Source organism: Malus sylvestris, chromosome 2, assembly GCF_916048215.2.
Source record: "Malus sylvestris chromosome 2, drMalSylv7.2, whole genome shotgun sequence".
Taxonomy (NCBI): Eukaryota; Viridiplantae; Streptophyta; class Magnoliopsida; order Rosales; family Rosaceae; genus Malus; species Malus sylvestris.
In genome coordinates, this window is record NC_062261.1 from 6,443,827 (window position 1) to 6,462,477 (window position 18,651).

Below are 18,651 nucleotides of genomic sequence, written 5' to 3' on the forward strand. Positions count from 1 at the left end.
AACTTAAAAATAAAAGTAAAACGACAAAAATGAGATAATTGCCAAACACGTAGATGTGAGGCAGATGACTAATTTTTCTATAGAACATGAGGACATACAGGTATGAGGGGTATATGATTTGGCTAACAAAGTCACTCCCTTTCTTTTTCCACATGACATGAGTAATGACAATGTAACATGTAAAACTCGTGGGTGGAATGTGTTGATGCTAATGTTCAGCTGATGCGAAGTTTCATGCGTCCACCTACCACTCAGTACCACACAGTAACAAATACTCAAATTTGAATTGCTCAATATTCTCTGATTTATGTTAGGTGCGAACAATAAATCGCACAACACACAGTGTTTATACGTAAGTGGGCCTTTACCACAGTGGTAAAAATGAGTTAAGCCATTATATGATGGTGTTAGCTAATATAACATATAATCTAACAAAATTTATTTTTTAACATAGTGTTTATACATTCGTGTACCCATTAGGGGATGCACATTGGGACCAAGGTGGTCCCAAGACCAATTGGAATATGAAAAATATACATGTAAAGGTCTTCTGAGAATCCTTTGAATGTTTGGTATGATTTCCTTTTATATCCACCAAGTGTTTGATATAATGCACCAAGTGTTTGATATAATGCATATCAAGCATACTCGGCAGCACTCGGTAGGTTGCATCGGGAGCAATCGACAAATTTCTCAATAGCATTTATCTGATTGCTTCAATATATGCCGATGTTAACATGTGCGCTACATGATTCGACTGACGACAACAAGCCCATCAAGTGTTCGATGAAATGTCTCAGTGAATAAACTGAAATATTTTTTATACGCTTCATGCTCTGTTTCAATTAAAAAAGTTTGATCCTTAACATTTAAACCCTCAACGTTCGAATCCTAGATCTATCACTATGTGTACTTCCTTATTCACCCATTTATGGTTAAAATCTGCGATTTCCATTCTCATCATCATCATCATCATGAATAGTTCATCTCAGTAAAAACTAATCAAATTAGCATAGAAATTGCTTGGACATTATATGCCTCGAATAATCCAACGGTTTTCAAAGTTCTGGTGGAGTATAAAAAGTGTCGACTGTGCACTGCTGCTTTGCTGATTTTCGTAGTTTTCTTCTTCATATTGTAGTGTTTAAATTTAAAGGTCCATTGTGGATCCAGAAAATATAAATGTGCATGGTCCAACTGAAGCACGTCACTCAGCCTAACAAGTCAAGAATACGATCACAGACCACAAAAACACCATATTATTATTGTAGTGGTCACGACACCCGACATATATTATTCAATGGGACAATTAAAAAAAATATAGCTAGTACGATTCTTTCTCTTTTAAATTATCTTTCTTTGTAGTTTTCTTTTATTTGAATGATCACGAATAAATCACGTCAACATTTGTGTTGATTTTTTTTATATAGAAAGAGAAAAAAAGAAGAGGAAAGTGAGAGAGAAGAGGAGGAGATGGGAGAGAATTTAAAGGGAGATGATTCTACTTTCAAAAAAATTGCTATCAGTCTCTAACTCTTAATAAACTAACCAAATTTGATGTTTTAAAGACTAAATGGCTCTAAGACTAAAACTCTCTTCTATGAACTCTGGTGTTTCTCCTCTCTAAAAACCCTCATCTCTATTTCAATTATTGAATTTTACTACTCGAGGTCTCGAATACCTCTCATAGACTTACACATCACTCAATGACTACTCAAGTACAGCTCGGATGGCAATTGTGAAACTCATCATTCGATGGAGGTTGTTAGCTGCGGAGTTTGTGATAAGAAAAAACTGACAGTCGCTTGCACCAAGTGATTGATGTGCTGATCTCTTGATTTTATTGTGTTTGAGTAGAGATAACAGAGTAACATGGTGGTTCAACAACGAGGATAAGGTTTGGAATAAAAAAATCACAATGTTGGAAGAAAGAGAAAGTTGAAGAAAGGGAAAGTTTTGGCAGAGGGTACTAAAGTCATCTAAACATCAATTTTAGAGGTTATTTAAAATGGCATATTTCCAAATTTCTCAACAACAAAAAATGTGCTACATATTTGGAGAAGAATAAGTACCGTTAGTTGACAAGGACTATTCGAATGTATAAGAACTGGCAAGTTTGGCTGCATTGCATGTGCAATTATGCATGCAAGCTCTAGCACGCGAGATTTTCAGTATAGAATTTGAGTACATACGTTATATGTTATTATATAAGTAAAAGAATATTTAAAAAAATCTTTCATTCATTTGTATAATAATATATGACGTACCACTTCTTGTTCTCTGAGCATGAATACTTAGATACTCTTAATATAAAATGTGTGGATGCAAATTTTTGCCTTCTCCTTCTTTGACAAAATTGCACTTACAAAACAATCAACACATTTGGTCAAGGCCAAGAACCTCATGCGCCCACGATGAATGGGGGGGGGGGCTTTGGCCGAAGAACCTCCGATGCCAAAGTTAGAATTTAGAGAGAAAAAGTGTTTAGAGGATTTTTGGGAGTTTTGCAAGAGTATTAACTTCGCTTTTTAGAAGAAATAGGGTCATATATGTAGGGAATAGGGTGTGGCCGGCCTTTAAGTGTGTTTTGGGATGTTATTTGGTGATTCAATTAGCAATTAATATATTAAGTAGACATAAATATATTAATTGGCTAATTATCATAATAAAAGAAATGTTTTGGGAGGCTTTTGGAGATTATGGAATGAGGATAGATGAGACAAATTTGAACTTGTTACCTATTTTGGGTACTCTTGATTTAGTTGATGGATGATTCTCCATTGCTCGCGTGTAGGAGACTCGGTATGCCTCGAAGGTAAATTTGTCATCTTCACCCAAAAATTCACGTGTCGCTTTGTGATTATTTTTGGCTCCACAAATGCCCTCACACCTGCTGGGCTGCTCGTAGGAAAGTGCAGCAGGTGTAGAGATCTTCTTAGGAAACTTAGGACTGCTTCTTGTTTTGATGTAGATTCCCTTTTTAATATGAAATTAGATCCTTATAGGAAAAGGAAATAAATTTCTCTCAAAGCCTATTTAAGTCCACCTTAAGTGGGTTATTAAATCAACTTTGGAGAGTGATTTATTCTACTCTGCAAGAGAGAGAGCTTAGAGGATATTTGTTCACCCTCATCTAGCAATCTTTTACATCTTGCTCGTGCAAAGGACCATCTTTCGTAGCTTTCTTCGTCTTTTTCGTGCCGCACCAATGTAATAAAAACTTAATTTCTTCTTGTCTTCTTCTTAGGCGGTGCTTCCACGGGGTAGTTGTCGGGATGGTGCGGCACGTCGGCTGGCAGGGGCCAGGAGTCGGCTTGGCATGGGCCAAGTAGGTGATGTGGCAGGGGCCATTGCTTGAGCAACTCGGCTTGATTGTAGCCAAGGATTGGTTCGGCATAGGGCGAGGAAGTGGCGTGGGATAGACAATTGTTTGGGCTGCCACATCTGGGCTGCTTGCAGAAAATGAGGAAACTGCTTGAGTTTGATTTTTCAACATTTGTTGCTTAGTTGATCTTCAAGCATTCGATCTTTTAAACTATGTGGCCTTCTTACATTGGAGAGCTTACCCAAATGGGTGTCAGGGATTTAGTTTACCCTCTCGCACTGGAAAGCAATTAGTTTATCCACTCACATTGGAGAACAATTAGTTTATCATCTCGCACTGGAGAGCAAGCCCATATGGGTGTCGGGGAATTGTTTTACCCTCTTGCACTGGAGAGCAATTAGTTTATCCTCTCGCATTGGAGAGCAATTAGTTTATCTTTTCGCACTGGAGAGCAAACCCATATGGGTGTTGGGGAATTGGTTTACCCTATCGCACTAGAGAGCAATTAGTTTATCCTCTTGCACTAAAGAGCAAACCCATATGAGTGTTGGGGAATTGGTTTACCCTCTTCCACTGGAGAGCAAACCCATATGGGTATCGGGGAATTGGTTTACCCTCTCGCACTGGAGAGCAATTAGTTTATCCTCTTGCACTGGATAGCAGACCCTTTTTGGGTGTCGGGGAATTAGTTTACCCTTTCGCGTTGGAGATCAATTAGTTTATCCTCTCATACTGGAGAGTAGACCCTTTTGAGGCTTAGTTGGCGCGAGAAATTGGTCAATCGCTTGGTCAGGAGCCTTTCTACTTCTTCCTGAATTTTCCTTTGTTGGGGTGGCAGAGCTCTCGCCTGCCCCCGATCGTGATGTGTTGGTCTAAGCTGTTCTTCCATATATTCGGCTCGTCTATGCTAGGCCGCGGTGGGTGTGGTATGTTCCTAGCAGACGAGCGGTTAACTCACAGGCTGCTGGTTGAACTTGAACTGGATTAAGTGACTGTTTCTTTCCGTCTACTGTGCTGGAAAGGTTCTTCATCTGCCCTTGTCCTACTTTGGGACACCTCATTTGGGGCACGTTGCATCTCAGTGCGTTGCAAGAGCTGGTTCACCAAGGGCGTTTGCTGTGCTAGGGCGCTTGTCAACTCTATAACTTGTCGAGACAAGTGTTCTTCACCATTTGGATTGGAAGAGCTTGGAAGGAATGTGCCTCCTTAAGTAGTGGAAAAGTGGTAGACTCTGGGCGCGAGATTTGAGTTGGGAAATGTCAAATCCGCGGAGAAATATGGTGAGAATGCCCCCGGTTCGATTGTAAGCTCAAAAATTTGAAACCGAGATGGTTGAACTAATCTTGGACCGATTTGGGCTACGAGAGTGGGCTGCTCGTCGGGAGAAGGCTAGGCCACGGGAATGGGCTGCTCGTCGGAGCAGGCTAGGCCACGAGAGTAGGCTGCTCGGTCGGAGCAAGCTGGGCCATGGGAGTGAGCTGCTAGTCGGGAGCACGCTGCTCGGCGTGTAATGCTCGCGAATGCGAGGCTTGAGCTTGGGTTGGCAACGTATATGGCTCGCGTTGGGCATGGAGTGACATGGCTTGGGCCGTGGTGATAGAGTCATGGACCTCGCCGTGGGTGATTGCCATGGTGGCCACTGCGGTGGTTGCCATGGTTGAGCCTTGTAGTGGCGGTGCCACTCCGAATATCACATTTAGTCTTGTGTATTGCCACGGTCCAATTTCTTGAATATTGGAATTTTCACTTGTGGAATTTTCTAAATTTCTAGCCATTGTATTTCTCTTTCACGTTTTATCAAAGAATCTTTGCAAATAATTTTTTTTAATAATAAGAACGTACGAAAAATACAAATGGACTAGTAAATAGAGAAAATAGAGAAAAAACCTTTTTGTGCGAGAGTCTTCTACGAGTGTGAATCTCAACTCTCAATGAAAGCACCAATTTGTAGATGCAAATTTCCGCCTTCTTCTTCTTTGACAAAATTGCACCTACAAAACAATCAACACATTTGGTCAAGGCCAATAACCTCACGCGCCCCCGATGAATGGGGGGGCTTTGGCCGAAGAACCTCCGATGCCAAAGTTAGAATTTAGAGAGAAAAAGTGTTTAGATGATTTTTGGGAGTTTTGCAAGAGTATCAACTTCGCTTTTTAGAAGAAATAGGGTCATATATATAGGGAATGGGGTGTGGCCGGCCTTTAAGTGTGTTTTGGGATGTTATTTGGTGATTCAATTAGCAATTAATATATTAATTAGGTATAAATATATTAATTGGCTAATTATCATAATAAAAGAAATGTTTTGAGAGGTTTTTGGAGGTTATGGAATGAGGATAGATGAGACAAATTTGAACTTGTTACCTATTTTGGGTACTCCTGATTTGGTTGATGGATGATTCTTCATTGCTCGTGTGTAGGAGACTCGGTATGCTTTGAGGGTAAATTTGTTATCTTCACTCAAAAATTCACGTGTCGTTTTATGATTATTTTTTGCTCCACAAAATGTAGTAATTGTTACGCGTTCCCTCGCGTAAAGGGCGACTTTGGCATCGGCTCTCTCTCGTTAGGTAATTACCGAGGCGAAAGCAGCTCTCTCGGAAGTGAGTTTCCCCGCCATCTTAGTGGGACTAGTCTAATAAACTTTCACTCTCTTGTTCTCCTCCCCCCGGTGTAGGACTGATGTAAACTTCTTCCTGTAAGTCCCCGTTCAGGAAGGCATTTAGAACATCTAATTGTAACAGAGGCCAATCCCGATTGTCAGCAATAGAGAGCAGGAGACGAAGAGACTTCATCTTGTCTACCGGGTCAAAGGCTTCCTCGTAATCTATCCCATATGTTTGAGTCGATGTCTGATATCCAAAAATTAAGGAATAAATTTACTTACATGTTGTATATTTGATCTGATAGTTCCATAAAAAAAAAATTTATTGCTTAATTAGAGGAATGATTCTTTCATTGGTTGTCAATGTAAACCCCTGTACAAGTTTATTTTCAATATTTTACATCATCGTCTTTATTTAGACATTATTTTACATTATCATATTTCTTTAATAGTACTAGGAGCCTATAGATGTTTTTATTTTCCCTTCCATTTTGTCATCTAATACATCTAGCACCAATGACTCAACGAGCCAAAGATTTTGAACGATCTCAAACCTTCTAACTACGCTTAACAATTTTTTACATGATTTGTTAACTAGATACAGAATGATACGAAATAATAGATGTCAAGTCAACTCGTTAACAAATTAGGTCGTTATCAAATCATTCGTTAAAATTTTTTACCAAACTAAATTATTATTAGATCATCTATTAAAACTCTAATAAGATATAGGTCATCTAAACCAACTGTCTAGCGGCAAGATCAGGACTGGGGAAATCAAAAGCTTTTTTGGGATTCAAGCGGTTAACCAGAGAAATAATGTCAGTGAAAACCCAAATCCCGAGTACACAAAGTCAAAGTAATGGACTAAACATGGTTAAACTTAATTAATATTTACAGAAGGTCCACATGGTAATTGAAAATGAGTGGAAGTGGTCCCAGACACAAAAGATTTTTCGATGTGATCGGTAAACGAGATATTATATTACGTGTCATTATACAAATAGTGAAATATGTGTGCTAAAAAGTTTATAACTTAAAAATAAAATTTCACATAGCTCCTATTAAAACACGTAATATATCACTTGTATTCCCGTCACAATTAACAATTTTCCCCAGACAGAATTTTGATGAAAATTTGGTACATGGTGTGAAGAGATCTTAATTAACGAAGATATTGAACAACGTGACTGTTGATGATTAGCTTTAATTAATCATTTTTCTATTAAGCTAAATTGGCTTCAATTGGCCCTTTTAAAAACTGAGGCAGAGTGGTCAGAATCACAGACGTTGGATATTTAATGCTGAGGCCAAGTGGTGTGACAAGATGACACGAAATGTTCAGATTCAGTTCTGAGAATCTTACGGAAATGATTATTTCCGTATTTATTCATCAAATTCTTCTCGTCAATTAATTTGAACTATTGAAATTTAATTCAATGGTTAAAATTATTATATAATTTTAAAGTTGATCCTTATTTTTAGCCGTTGGATCAAATTTCAAATATCCGGATTAATTGATGGAGAGTATTTGGTGGAAGGGATTCGGAGGGGATCTCTTTCTGAATCTTACATCACATGCACATGGGTAATGCTAAAGACACTAAATTTACAAACTAAATGATGTGTCACCAATAAGAATAAACACATTTATCAACATATAAGTAATAAATAAATCATCAACTTTCATATCTTTTAGTTTTTATACTTTTTTTAGTATTTGGCATTACTCCATGCACTATATATGTCCTTTTATATCAACATGGGGAGTAATCTAAAGCTCTAATCCATCAAACACGCTCCAAAGCTGGATTGTTGTTTTTGAACTTTGAACTCTCTATGTGAGAGAGAGAGAGAGAGAGAGATGGGAAGAAAACCATGCTCTGATAAAGAAGGGCTAAACAGGGGAGCATGGTTAGCTTGGGAAGATAAAATCCTTACCAACTACATTGAAACAAATGGAGAAGGAAAATGGCGAGACCTTCCTCGAAGAGCTGGTATGTGTGTGTATGCACTTTACATATTTAAATTTACAATATTTTTTTTTCAGATGCTGTATGCGTAGGATCCCAATTAGCATTAACTATGTTGTTGCAGGGTTAAACCGGTGTGGAAAGAGCTGCAGACTGCGATGGTTGAACTATCTGAGGCCTGACATTAAGAGAGGTAACATTTCCAGTGAAGAAGAAGAGCTCATCATTAGACTACATAAGCTTCTTGGAAACAGGTATGTATGTATGTATGTATGCATGCATACAAGAATGAGTACAACTCCGTTTTTATGTTGATTATTATTTTTTTCAATTCAATCTTGACCGTCAGTTCAAATTTTAACATCAACAACACACATCTGAATAATAATATTGATGCAAATATTTGTTTCTATTGAATAATAAATAGAATATTAGGTGATATTAGCTATTCCGAAGTAAGACGATTTAGACTTGAAGATGAAAGTTCTATACGCTCTGGGATCCCACCGGCCGTCCCCCATCTATATAAAAACAAAGCTCACAAGAATAAATAGTAAAGTCGTCCAATTATAGAGAATTATAGAGAAAATGGAAACGAAAAAAGGCCAGAACAAAAGAAACCAAAAGAAAGAAAAACATGTTACAATTCCTAAATTATAGAGAAAATGGAAGCCAGTATATCCATGCATACTCATTAAAGCACATATAGAAGCAAGATTAACTTTTGAATTTGTACTTGTTATGGTGATGTATGTATTTCATCAGGTGGTCATTGATCGCTGGAAGACTGCCGGGACGAACCGACAATGAGATCAAGAACTACTGGAACACCACTCTGAGCAAGAAAACGGAGCAAGGAAGCGACAAGGCTCCTCATCATGAACTTACTAGTACTACTAACTCAAAAGAGTACACTCCAAAACCGAAACCAGCATCAAAGTCTCATCAGACGGTCCAGGTGATTCGAACGAAAGCGTTTAAGTGCAGGAAGGTTGTCATCCCATCACATTTGGACGGTCACGATCAAATGATTGATAGGTTAAATGTAAACCCTGGTTTGTTCCCGTGTGAAAGCCCGAGTTCATCAGCGTCTCAGGATCCGCAGGAGGACTCACCGCCTTGTGGTTTTCTCATAGATTTCGATATCGATGACCTTTTCATATCTGATTTATTAAATACAGATAATTTTCTCCAAGATCAAATCAATAAGTGTGATCAAGAAATGGAAAATGGAATCACCAAGCTTGAAGGTTTGATGGGTGAAGCAATGTTGGAAAATTGGACCGCTAGTGTTCATGATCATCACGATGACCAGATATTTCAGCCAAATGATGATCATGATCGTGTCCATGGCCTCAATGCAACTTCATCTTTTCTGAATTTAGAAGACGATCATGAAAAGTGGAGCAGTAATTAGTTAAAATGGATCAAACCCTGCAAGCTAGCTAGCTAGGGCTAATATTAATGTTGACAATAAAACATTCCTTAAATTAATTACGAGAGATCATTTTCGTAATTAGATTCTGTTTTATTTGATTTGAATTGGTCAATAAGTGGGAGACATGTACTTTCTTTTTTGTTATGGCTAGTTTCAGTATATGGAGTATAATGCACATAAGCATACTATATACAAAAATGCTACTTTTGCCACAAGTACTTGTACCATCATTTGGTATATTTTTTTAACAGAGATGGAACCCACATGTATTTGTGGACTCTTCTTTTGCTAGAGAGATGATACAAATATAAGGTAAGTGTAACATTACTCTACTATATAAAAGAATAAAGACAAGTCTCCAACATTGTTGTGTATGCTTGTCAAGCTACGGGGTATTATCATGTAGTACGTTGAGCTTCAAATGTATTAAAATTAGGGTTACACACTTGTTGATACACTCTTTAATAAATAAACTATATTATGCATGTAGGATCTGCTTGTATTAAAAAGTGTCAGTAGTGGGTCTCAAAACTCTCAACACCATTAGTTATAGTACATTGAGCTTCAAATTAAGAACAACCATATTAACCGTAGCTTGAAAAAGGGGCAGGTTACAGCAAAAACATAAAAGAATGAAAGAATAAGATAACAGAAATGGGGCTGGGTTAATGGCCTCAATTGGACATAGATGACACTTAGTGGGTTTGTTTATTGGGGTGCAATTTAGAATGGTGTTTCCGGTTCTAAAGATAAAATTTCTGAATTCGAATCCGGAAATTCTAAAAACTTGGAACGGAGATTGGAAGGGGTGCAAGTTGGAATGGTATTTCCAACTCCTGGAATTGGAAAAACTTCCGAATCTGAAAATTTCAAATTCGAATATTTTTCAAAAAAAATTAAAACGGAAATGCATTTAGAGAGATTATGAGAATTATAAATTTTTTATGCAAATTTTTTTGAAGTATTCAAATAAAAAAACTTTCAAAATATTTCGATTTTATAGTTATTTACTCAAATTATATATTTTGTAATTAACTTTCGTATTTATTGTTAGTTTTGGATACATTTGGTTTATTGTTTTAATATTAAACATACATTTATATATTAAAAAGATAAGCATCCTAGTATATCACAAATTAATAGAATTTATACATAACCATATACCAAATATTAAAATAGATAAATTGCATGTACGAAAAAAGTTAGAGAATGTTAAAAAAACATAGAAAATATATGTATTTCTTATTTATGTCCCGAATTTTTCGAGATTACTCTGATTCCGAAATTTCTGAATATGCTAAAACTTCCAAATTAATTTTTTTTTATCCGACCCGATTCCGAAATTTTGGAATGAAAATTGGAAATGTTGTTTATGATCCGATCATTCTGAAACACACCCCTAGAGATTGGAGCGCATTTAGGGATTCGGATAATTCTGAATTTTTGATCTGAAGTGTTCTGAACTTATTTCAACAAAAAAAAAAAGTTATTGAACACTCCAATTTTTATAGTTATTTACTCAAATAATGCATTTGTAATGAATTTTTATATTTTATTGTTAGTTTTGGATACCTTTTATTCATTTTTTTTTGTATTAAACATATACTTATACATTAAAAAGAAAAAGCATACTATTATAACAACAATTAATTGAATTTGTATGACACACCGGGACTCAAATTGTCCACTTAGGCTCCGAATTGAGTTGTGATGGTCGACACCTAGAAGGTGACAAAGCCATAAAGTGTAGTGGAATATGTGAATAAATTTAAACCTAAAAGTGCCTAATTTAAAGAGTGCGTTATGAGCGGGAATGAACCAATTTCACACGTGATGACAGAGTATAAGTAGATTACAGTAAAATAGGGTGAGAATTATACCATCGAAGGTAATCATCTACACCAAGATTTGCCAATAATCCTTAGGGGTTGGCATAAAAACTGCCAAACCACAAAATCGCATCGAACCGTATGAAAAAAAAACCGAAAAGAACCGTGTTGACCGGAAAAGTCAACTTTGAGTCAAAAACCGAACTGAACAGTTCAAACCGGTTCCGGTTTCGAATGAACAAGAACCGGCCGGAATTGAACCAAACTGTTTATTAATAATAAATAAATAAATTATATATACACACATGTCATGGTATAATAGGTTGAAAAATTAGTTTTACCGAGTTGCAAAGCAATGGATCACATCCCAATTAGAGCTCACTCACTTCACCCTCTCACCTCACTCATGGCCTCACATTCCCATTCCCCTATTTCAGTTTCACACAATCAACCCCACTTGGTTGCACTTTTTTAGATGTCGCTGCCATTTGGAAAAAAGGAATGTCTGCACTCTATTCTACAGAAACCAATATTAGTGGCTACCTTAAATTGAGAATTCTCACAAGAGGAGTGTCATTGCTTTGGTTTAGTGTTCTATGAGTAGAGGAAAGGGGTGGTGTGGTGCGGTGTGGTGCATCTATTGCTATGATGTCCTGTTGCTAGGATATATGATCTCATGTCAGTTGAAGAACATTTTGTTTCATTGCTTTTCCTAGGTTTTTTACATAAACTTTATGCCAATTTCTTGACAAAAGAACAAGAAAACAAAATTATGTGGACTTCAAATTAATGCTGCTTATGGATCAGTTTGAGGGACAATCCAAATGGAAATTAGGTAGTTATTCTTCTATTCGGCCAAACCCCTTTGTGAAAACATACTGTACAATTCTGGAGGATTTGTGCCATAAATAATTTGAATGCATGATGATTTGGTATTCAAATAATTTAGTATTCGAAACCGTAAACCAACAAAAACTGAATCGGAACCAGTGTAGACCGAACCATACAGTTCTAGTAATAAATTTAAGCAGAACCAAACCGAACCGAATCATTGATATTTTTCGGTTTCGGTTTGAATTTGGGGGTGGAACCACACCGAACCGCACCATGCACATCCCTAATAATCCTCGTTGGTACGAAAGCTCTGCTACTAGAACCTGGAGGGGTGAAAACAAGGGTGAGTGGGTCTAAAAATAAAGTTTTATAAAAACCTTTCTGAAAACATTGTAACCCATCGCCGTAAAACAAGTATGGTTTCCAAAATATACTTACTATGTATAGTATAAAAATACTTACCATAGCCTGCAAAATCTCAAGAATTCATTACGCCACAATATCACGTAACTAAGGGCAGAATATCCAAAATCACAAAATCTCAACAACAATATAAGTAAAATCAGGTGTTCAAACAATCTATACTAGCACATAAGTCGGAGTCGCCGAATACGACCTGTACGACTGAATTGATGCTCATCAATCTATGTTAGCACATGAGTTGGAGTCGCCTAATGCAACTTGTAGGACATAACTGAGTGTAATCATAATATACGCTCTAATGCTACAATCACGTGAAAACTGGCGTTATTCGCGGTCACCTACGAGTTGGAATTGCCTAATGCAACATGTACAACATGACTGGCACTGACTTGGATCCAAGGCGAACATGCAGTGTGAAGTTGAACATACACATGAAAAATTGGCCCTAGCCCTGGGCAGGCACTAACACCGGGGTGCAGCAATGATGAGCATACTACATAAATATAATCATGCCATAATGATTCAATAATTCTAGTCAACATAGTAAACTTACCTACGCATCATGTAGGATTATTTTAGCATTTCACAACAGTACAACATTTCTTATGACGTTATTTAATTGTGGCATTCATATAGCAATTATATATATATATATATATCAAAGAAAAGACCCATTCACATAACCATAGCTCGCTTGCCCTCGATAAGCCTTGTCATTCGTAAATCTAAATAAGCTTGTACCTATACCAAGTCACATTGATGTAGCAAAATTCTTAAACACAAATTAGTTTACTTATGCAAGCTTTTACACTGCACAAAGGCTGATTTCGTGTTCCAGATAGAATCCATGTGGTGGTGCACGCTGCACAATATGAGATTCTAAGTTTTGGATTTTCCTCTGGTATTTTCATACAGTTTTGGACATAACTTATTCGTTATAACTTCGAATTAAGTTCCGTCTGCGATCGCAAGTTCGTAGAAATGAGTCGAAAATAGTAAAATAAAACTGGAAAGGTGAAAGGAAAATTAAGGTCCACGTGGAAGGTTGACATGGCATCTCTTCTGATAATTTCACTACTACTGAGAATAAAATACAATAAACTTCGGGACAAGATGTCACATTATACATAAGCATATACCAAATACTATGAAAGAAAATAAATTGCATATACGAAAAAGTTTGAGAGTATTAAAAAATATATGAATTATATGAATTTCGGAATTATATTCCTAAATTTTCAAGATTACTAAGATTCCAAAAATTTGTAATATGCCAAAACTTCCTAATTTAAAATTTGTGCTCCGATTTGATCCGATTGGATTTGTAATGAACTTTTATATTTTATTGTTAGTTTTGGATACCTTTTATTCATTTTTTTTGTATTAAACATATACTTATACATAAAAAAGAAAAACGTACTATTATAACAAAAATTAATTGAATTTATATATAAGCATATACTAAATACTGAGAAAGAAAATAAATTGCATATACAAAAAAGTTTGATAGTATTAAAAAACATATGAATTCTATGAATTTCCGAATCAGTAATGCTATTCTTACCATATTTTTATACCACATTTATATATTACCTTATGTGGCATCTGATGTGGACAACCACATCATTTAAATTAATCAGAATTTAATTTAAATTAAAAACCATTTAATAAACCAAAAATTAAAAAAAAAAAGCTGGAATTGAATGGTGATTGTGGCATACGAAAAGTCTTCTCTTTCCTTCCTCGTTCAATCCTATTTCTTCTCCCGTTTCTTCTTCCACGCTAGTTCTTTTACGTCAATTTTTCAGGTCAGTCAAATCCACCAGCTTTGGGCTTTACCATTCCCTCAGGGTTTTGTTTTTTGGAACTCATGAGCAACTTTCCAGTGGGTCACCCATCCTGGGAGTGCTCTGGCCTCTTTCTCGCTTAACTTCGGAGTTCCTACGGAACCCGAAGCCCGTGAGCTCTCAAAATGCCTCGTGCTAGGTAGGGATGAGAATATACATTTAAGGATCACTCCCTTGGGCGATGTGGGATGTCACAATCCAAATATACATTTAAGGATCACTCCCTTGGGCGATGTGGGATGTCACAATCCACCCCCCTTAGGGGCCCGATGTCCTCGTCGGCACACTTCCGACCAGGGATTGGCTCTGATACCATTTGTCACATTCCGGCCAGGGGCGGACCACTTCCCCGGCCCGCTCCACCACCGTAGCACGATATTGTCCGCTTTGGGCTTACCATTCCCTCATGGTTTTGTTTTTGGGAACTCACGAGCAATTTCCCAGTGGGTCACCCATCCTAGGAGTGCTCTGGCCTCTTTCTCACTTAACTTCGGATTTCCTACAGAACCCAAAACCAGTGAGCTCTTAAAAGGCCTCGTGCTAAGTAGGGATATGAATATACATTTAAGGATCACTCCCCTGGGCAATGTGGGATGTCACATTATTAAATGGTTTTTAATTTAAATTAAAGTCTGATTAATTTAAATGATGTGGCTGTCCGTATCAGATACCACATAAGGTGGTATATAAATGCGGTATAAAAACATGGTAAGAATATCATTACTGTTTCCAAATTATGTTCCAAAATTTTCAAGATTACTAAGATTCCAAAAATTTGTAATATGCCGAAAATTTCTAATTTAAAAATTGTGATCCAATATGATCCGATTTCAAAATTTTGAAACGGATCGAAATTGGATACAATTTCAAACCATCCCTAGGTTACTATTAGATTTTTTTTTTTTCGGGTGGATACAATTTCAAATGCCCCAAACATTGTAGATGATAAATTTTTTACAGGTACCGAAAACACAAGTGATTTAATGCATCATTTTAGGTATAATAGGATAGATGACAAAGTTTTTTATTTTATTTTATTGGAACAAGGTTGATTGTTGAAAAATAAGGTTCAACCTCACAAGTCTAACAGCACAATATACAATCCCCACGGCTCCACACAGCGCACTATATGCACATGGTGATCAAATCATTTGGAAAGAGAAATACACGATGGGCCTTATCATCGCATATATGAACCAAAATACATATAAGAAAGAAAATCTGCAAGCATGCATGTATATATGTACGCACGTGAAAAAAAATCAGCAAAAATCATCACATTATTTGTTGTTGATTGTTTTTGTTTTTTCATGAAAAAGGACAACGAGAATCCCATGGATGTACACAGGATCCAAGTTAATTATAATATTGTACGTAATGTCAAGTCTCTGCAAGCCTCGTGTTCCAGCTGCCAGGCTGCAACAGCACCATCCGAATTTCAATATATACCATAAGAATGGAAGTTGAGGAGGTAGTTTTATAAACATATGCAAATTGTTACTTACTACGACCATTTGACATTATGGATCCGCTCTCCACTCATATTTTCCTTCCTTTCAGTGTCCTCCTATTTTAACGTTGACGATTAAATTCTATCAACATTTTATTGATTTTACTGTAGCGAGAGAGAGAGAGAGAGAGAGAGAGAGAGAGAGAGAGAGAGAGATCTATGAAAAGAGACAGGTTCCTACTCCGTACATTATGGACCACAGATTTCATGATTGACAACGGGTCTCCTGTCCAGATTTTGGTGTCTCGTTTATGTCTCATTTCTTATTTAGTTGACACGTGTCCATTCACTTACTCAAAAATTGACACCGTTAGACCATCTCCAAAGAAGATGTCAAATTTTAAACCTAAAATTTAAATTTGAAGGCTTACGTGGCATTTTAGCATCTTTTAAACTTTTACTCTCCAACTGATATGTCAAATTTTAAACATAAAATAATAATTCATATGTATTTTCTTTGCATTGGGAATGAAAAGAAACAAAAGGATATGCTTTAAACCAATAAAAAAATGGGGCACTTTGATTCAGGTCCAAAAAATTCAGCTGTTTTTTAATTGGGTCCAATTTTATTTGATTTTCTATTACACTTGTTTTGCCCCTCAAATTTTTTTTAATTCTTTAAATTTGAATTTTTAAAATTTGAATCTTCAAATACCTTTATCTACTCTTTTTCTAATTAAAAAGACATTATTACAAATCTTATAAGTTTATCAAAAATTAAAATAAACATTGGCAGAGGTAGAAAAAAAAATAAAATAAAAGATTTGAACAAAAACCTATTGTATAGATAGATAATACAAAATAATATGTGATACAGATAGACTATGAACAAAAACATATTTTATAGGTAGATAACATAGTTAATTTGTGATATATAGGTAGATAAACACAATTAATCTTAGATAGATTATCAACAAAATATGTAATATATATAGGTAGATATATACAATTATTCATGATACAGGCACATTATAATATAAAAAGATTAAAAAAAAGGACAAGTGATATAGGTAGATAAAAACCAAAAAAAATCGTGAAGAAAAAATGATATTGAGGGAGGAAACACTAGAGAAAATGCTAATTCGATAGAACTTCAAAGTAAAAAAAAAAAAAAAAAAAAAATATATATATATATATATATATATATATATATATATATAAAAGGAGAATGAAAAAAAAAAAAAAAAAGATGAGACGAAGAGCCCAAAACACAAGATTGGCTAATACAATTTTTTTTTTAAACCAATCAAATGTATATTGATCATCCTTATGAAAGGAGGAGCAGAATAAGAATATTATGGTAGAAGATTACTGAGCAAAATAACGTAGGAAGAGAAAGATATTGTGAGGGAGAAACAAGAAATGAGAATTGAAACAAGAAAAGGAGAAATGAACGGTTTGGGGAAGGAGAAGAAAAAAAGGAGATTTAAATCCCTAAGCATATAATTAAGGATAAGATTAACATTAATCACAAAATTAAAAAAACAGTAATTACTTAATTGGTCAATTTAAGGGTAAATTTGGCAAGAGAATACAAATAAGCTTAGGTGGACAATGAATCACTGGACCTAACCTAAAAATTAAGCAAAATTGGACTATAACTAATAATTGCTCATGAAATTGGAGTCGTATTAAGTTTCCCCTAAAAAATTAATAAAAAACATTTAATAATTAATTAAAAAAAGCTGAAGGTGCTTTCAAATTTGGTAGCAAGAGGGAGATATGTCAATCCATGTCATGCCACATTAGATTTAGATTCTTGGTTGGAAAACATTAATGTTGTCATTTGTTACCTTTATTACTTATTTGGATAATTTGACATCTCATTTGGAGATTCTCTTAAGTTTCAGTGCATTAATATAAAAGCTAAGCATAAAATAAAAGATAAAGAAAGGAAAATGATATTTCTCTCTCCTCTCTCCTCTTCCTCACCCTCTCTCGCCAGGATCTATAAAAAATTTATGGTCCCATCTCTCAAACCATGAAAAGGTCATGGACTCATGGCTCCGAATTTACGAAAACTTCTTTAAAAACCTATCAAGCCAACCCAATAGCTCATGGAGCATAAAATATACAAATTATTCATGATTCTAGAACATGTACTTTACATTCACATATTTCCGATGGAAAAAATTTAGAGAAAAATAAGATATAGGGAGAAATCCATAAGAAAAAAAACTAAGTTTGGAAAAGAGAGAGACAAAATCAAATTGTGGGTTTACTCCAGACTTTTTTCAGATCCGAAATTCAGATCTTGAGTTGTTTATAACGTTTGCAGATTCAAATCCTCGGTTTTCCCAATGTATTTCGATGGATGTTTTCCAATTGACATCCATGGTTACCAATTCATAGTGTGAGAGAAGAGAACTGGAATGTTTGGGAAGAAGAGTGTAACCTAAAAAATTTTGGGAAAAAGCTTGAAGACCATACAAATCTTTACGTGTCAATACAACCTGGAAGCTTTCCTTTCTTTTTTAAGAAAACTAATGAAAATAGCTTGAAAATTTTGAGTTTTAACGATAAGGATAAAATAAAGGGTAAAGTACTATAATTGACTTTTTAGTGTAAAAATATGATTTTTCGTTAAAATAAACAGTACTGGAAACTTTTCAGTAAAGTTCCATTCTTTTTTTGGTCAAGCAACCTATGAGCTTTTCGATGATAAAAAATGAGTATTATCTTTGGCAAGATCAAGATTACTTCTGTCATTGTGTCATTGATCGATGCATTAGTTTTAATATAAAAGTGTTTTGGAACATTTGAATAGATTCTAATTAAATTCCAAAAATGTTGGCATACATTCCTTTCTTAATATAAAGAAAAATTAATAAGAGTATAGAATGACATTTTGAAGTGTCAACAGAGAGA

General features: G+C 35.5%; 1 protein-coding gene across 1 annotated transcript; it reads left to right on the top strand.

The window, feature by feature from the left end:
* Positions 1–7,693: 7,693 nt before the first annotated feature.
* On the top strand, positions 7,694–9,555 carry LOC126606606 (transcription factor MYB1-like). Its single transcript, XM_050273996.1, has 3 exons — positions 7,694–7,926; positions 8,027–8,156; positions 8,668–9,555. The coding sequence occupies exons 1-3, from the start codon at positions 7,794–7,796 to the stop codon at positions 9,317–9,319; spliced, it is 915 nt and encodes a 304-aa protein (XP_050129953.1). The 5' UTR covers positions 7,694–7,793; the 3' UTR covers positions 9,320–9,555.
* Positions 9,556–18,651: the final 9,096 nt, after the last annotated feature.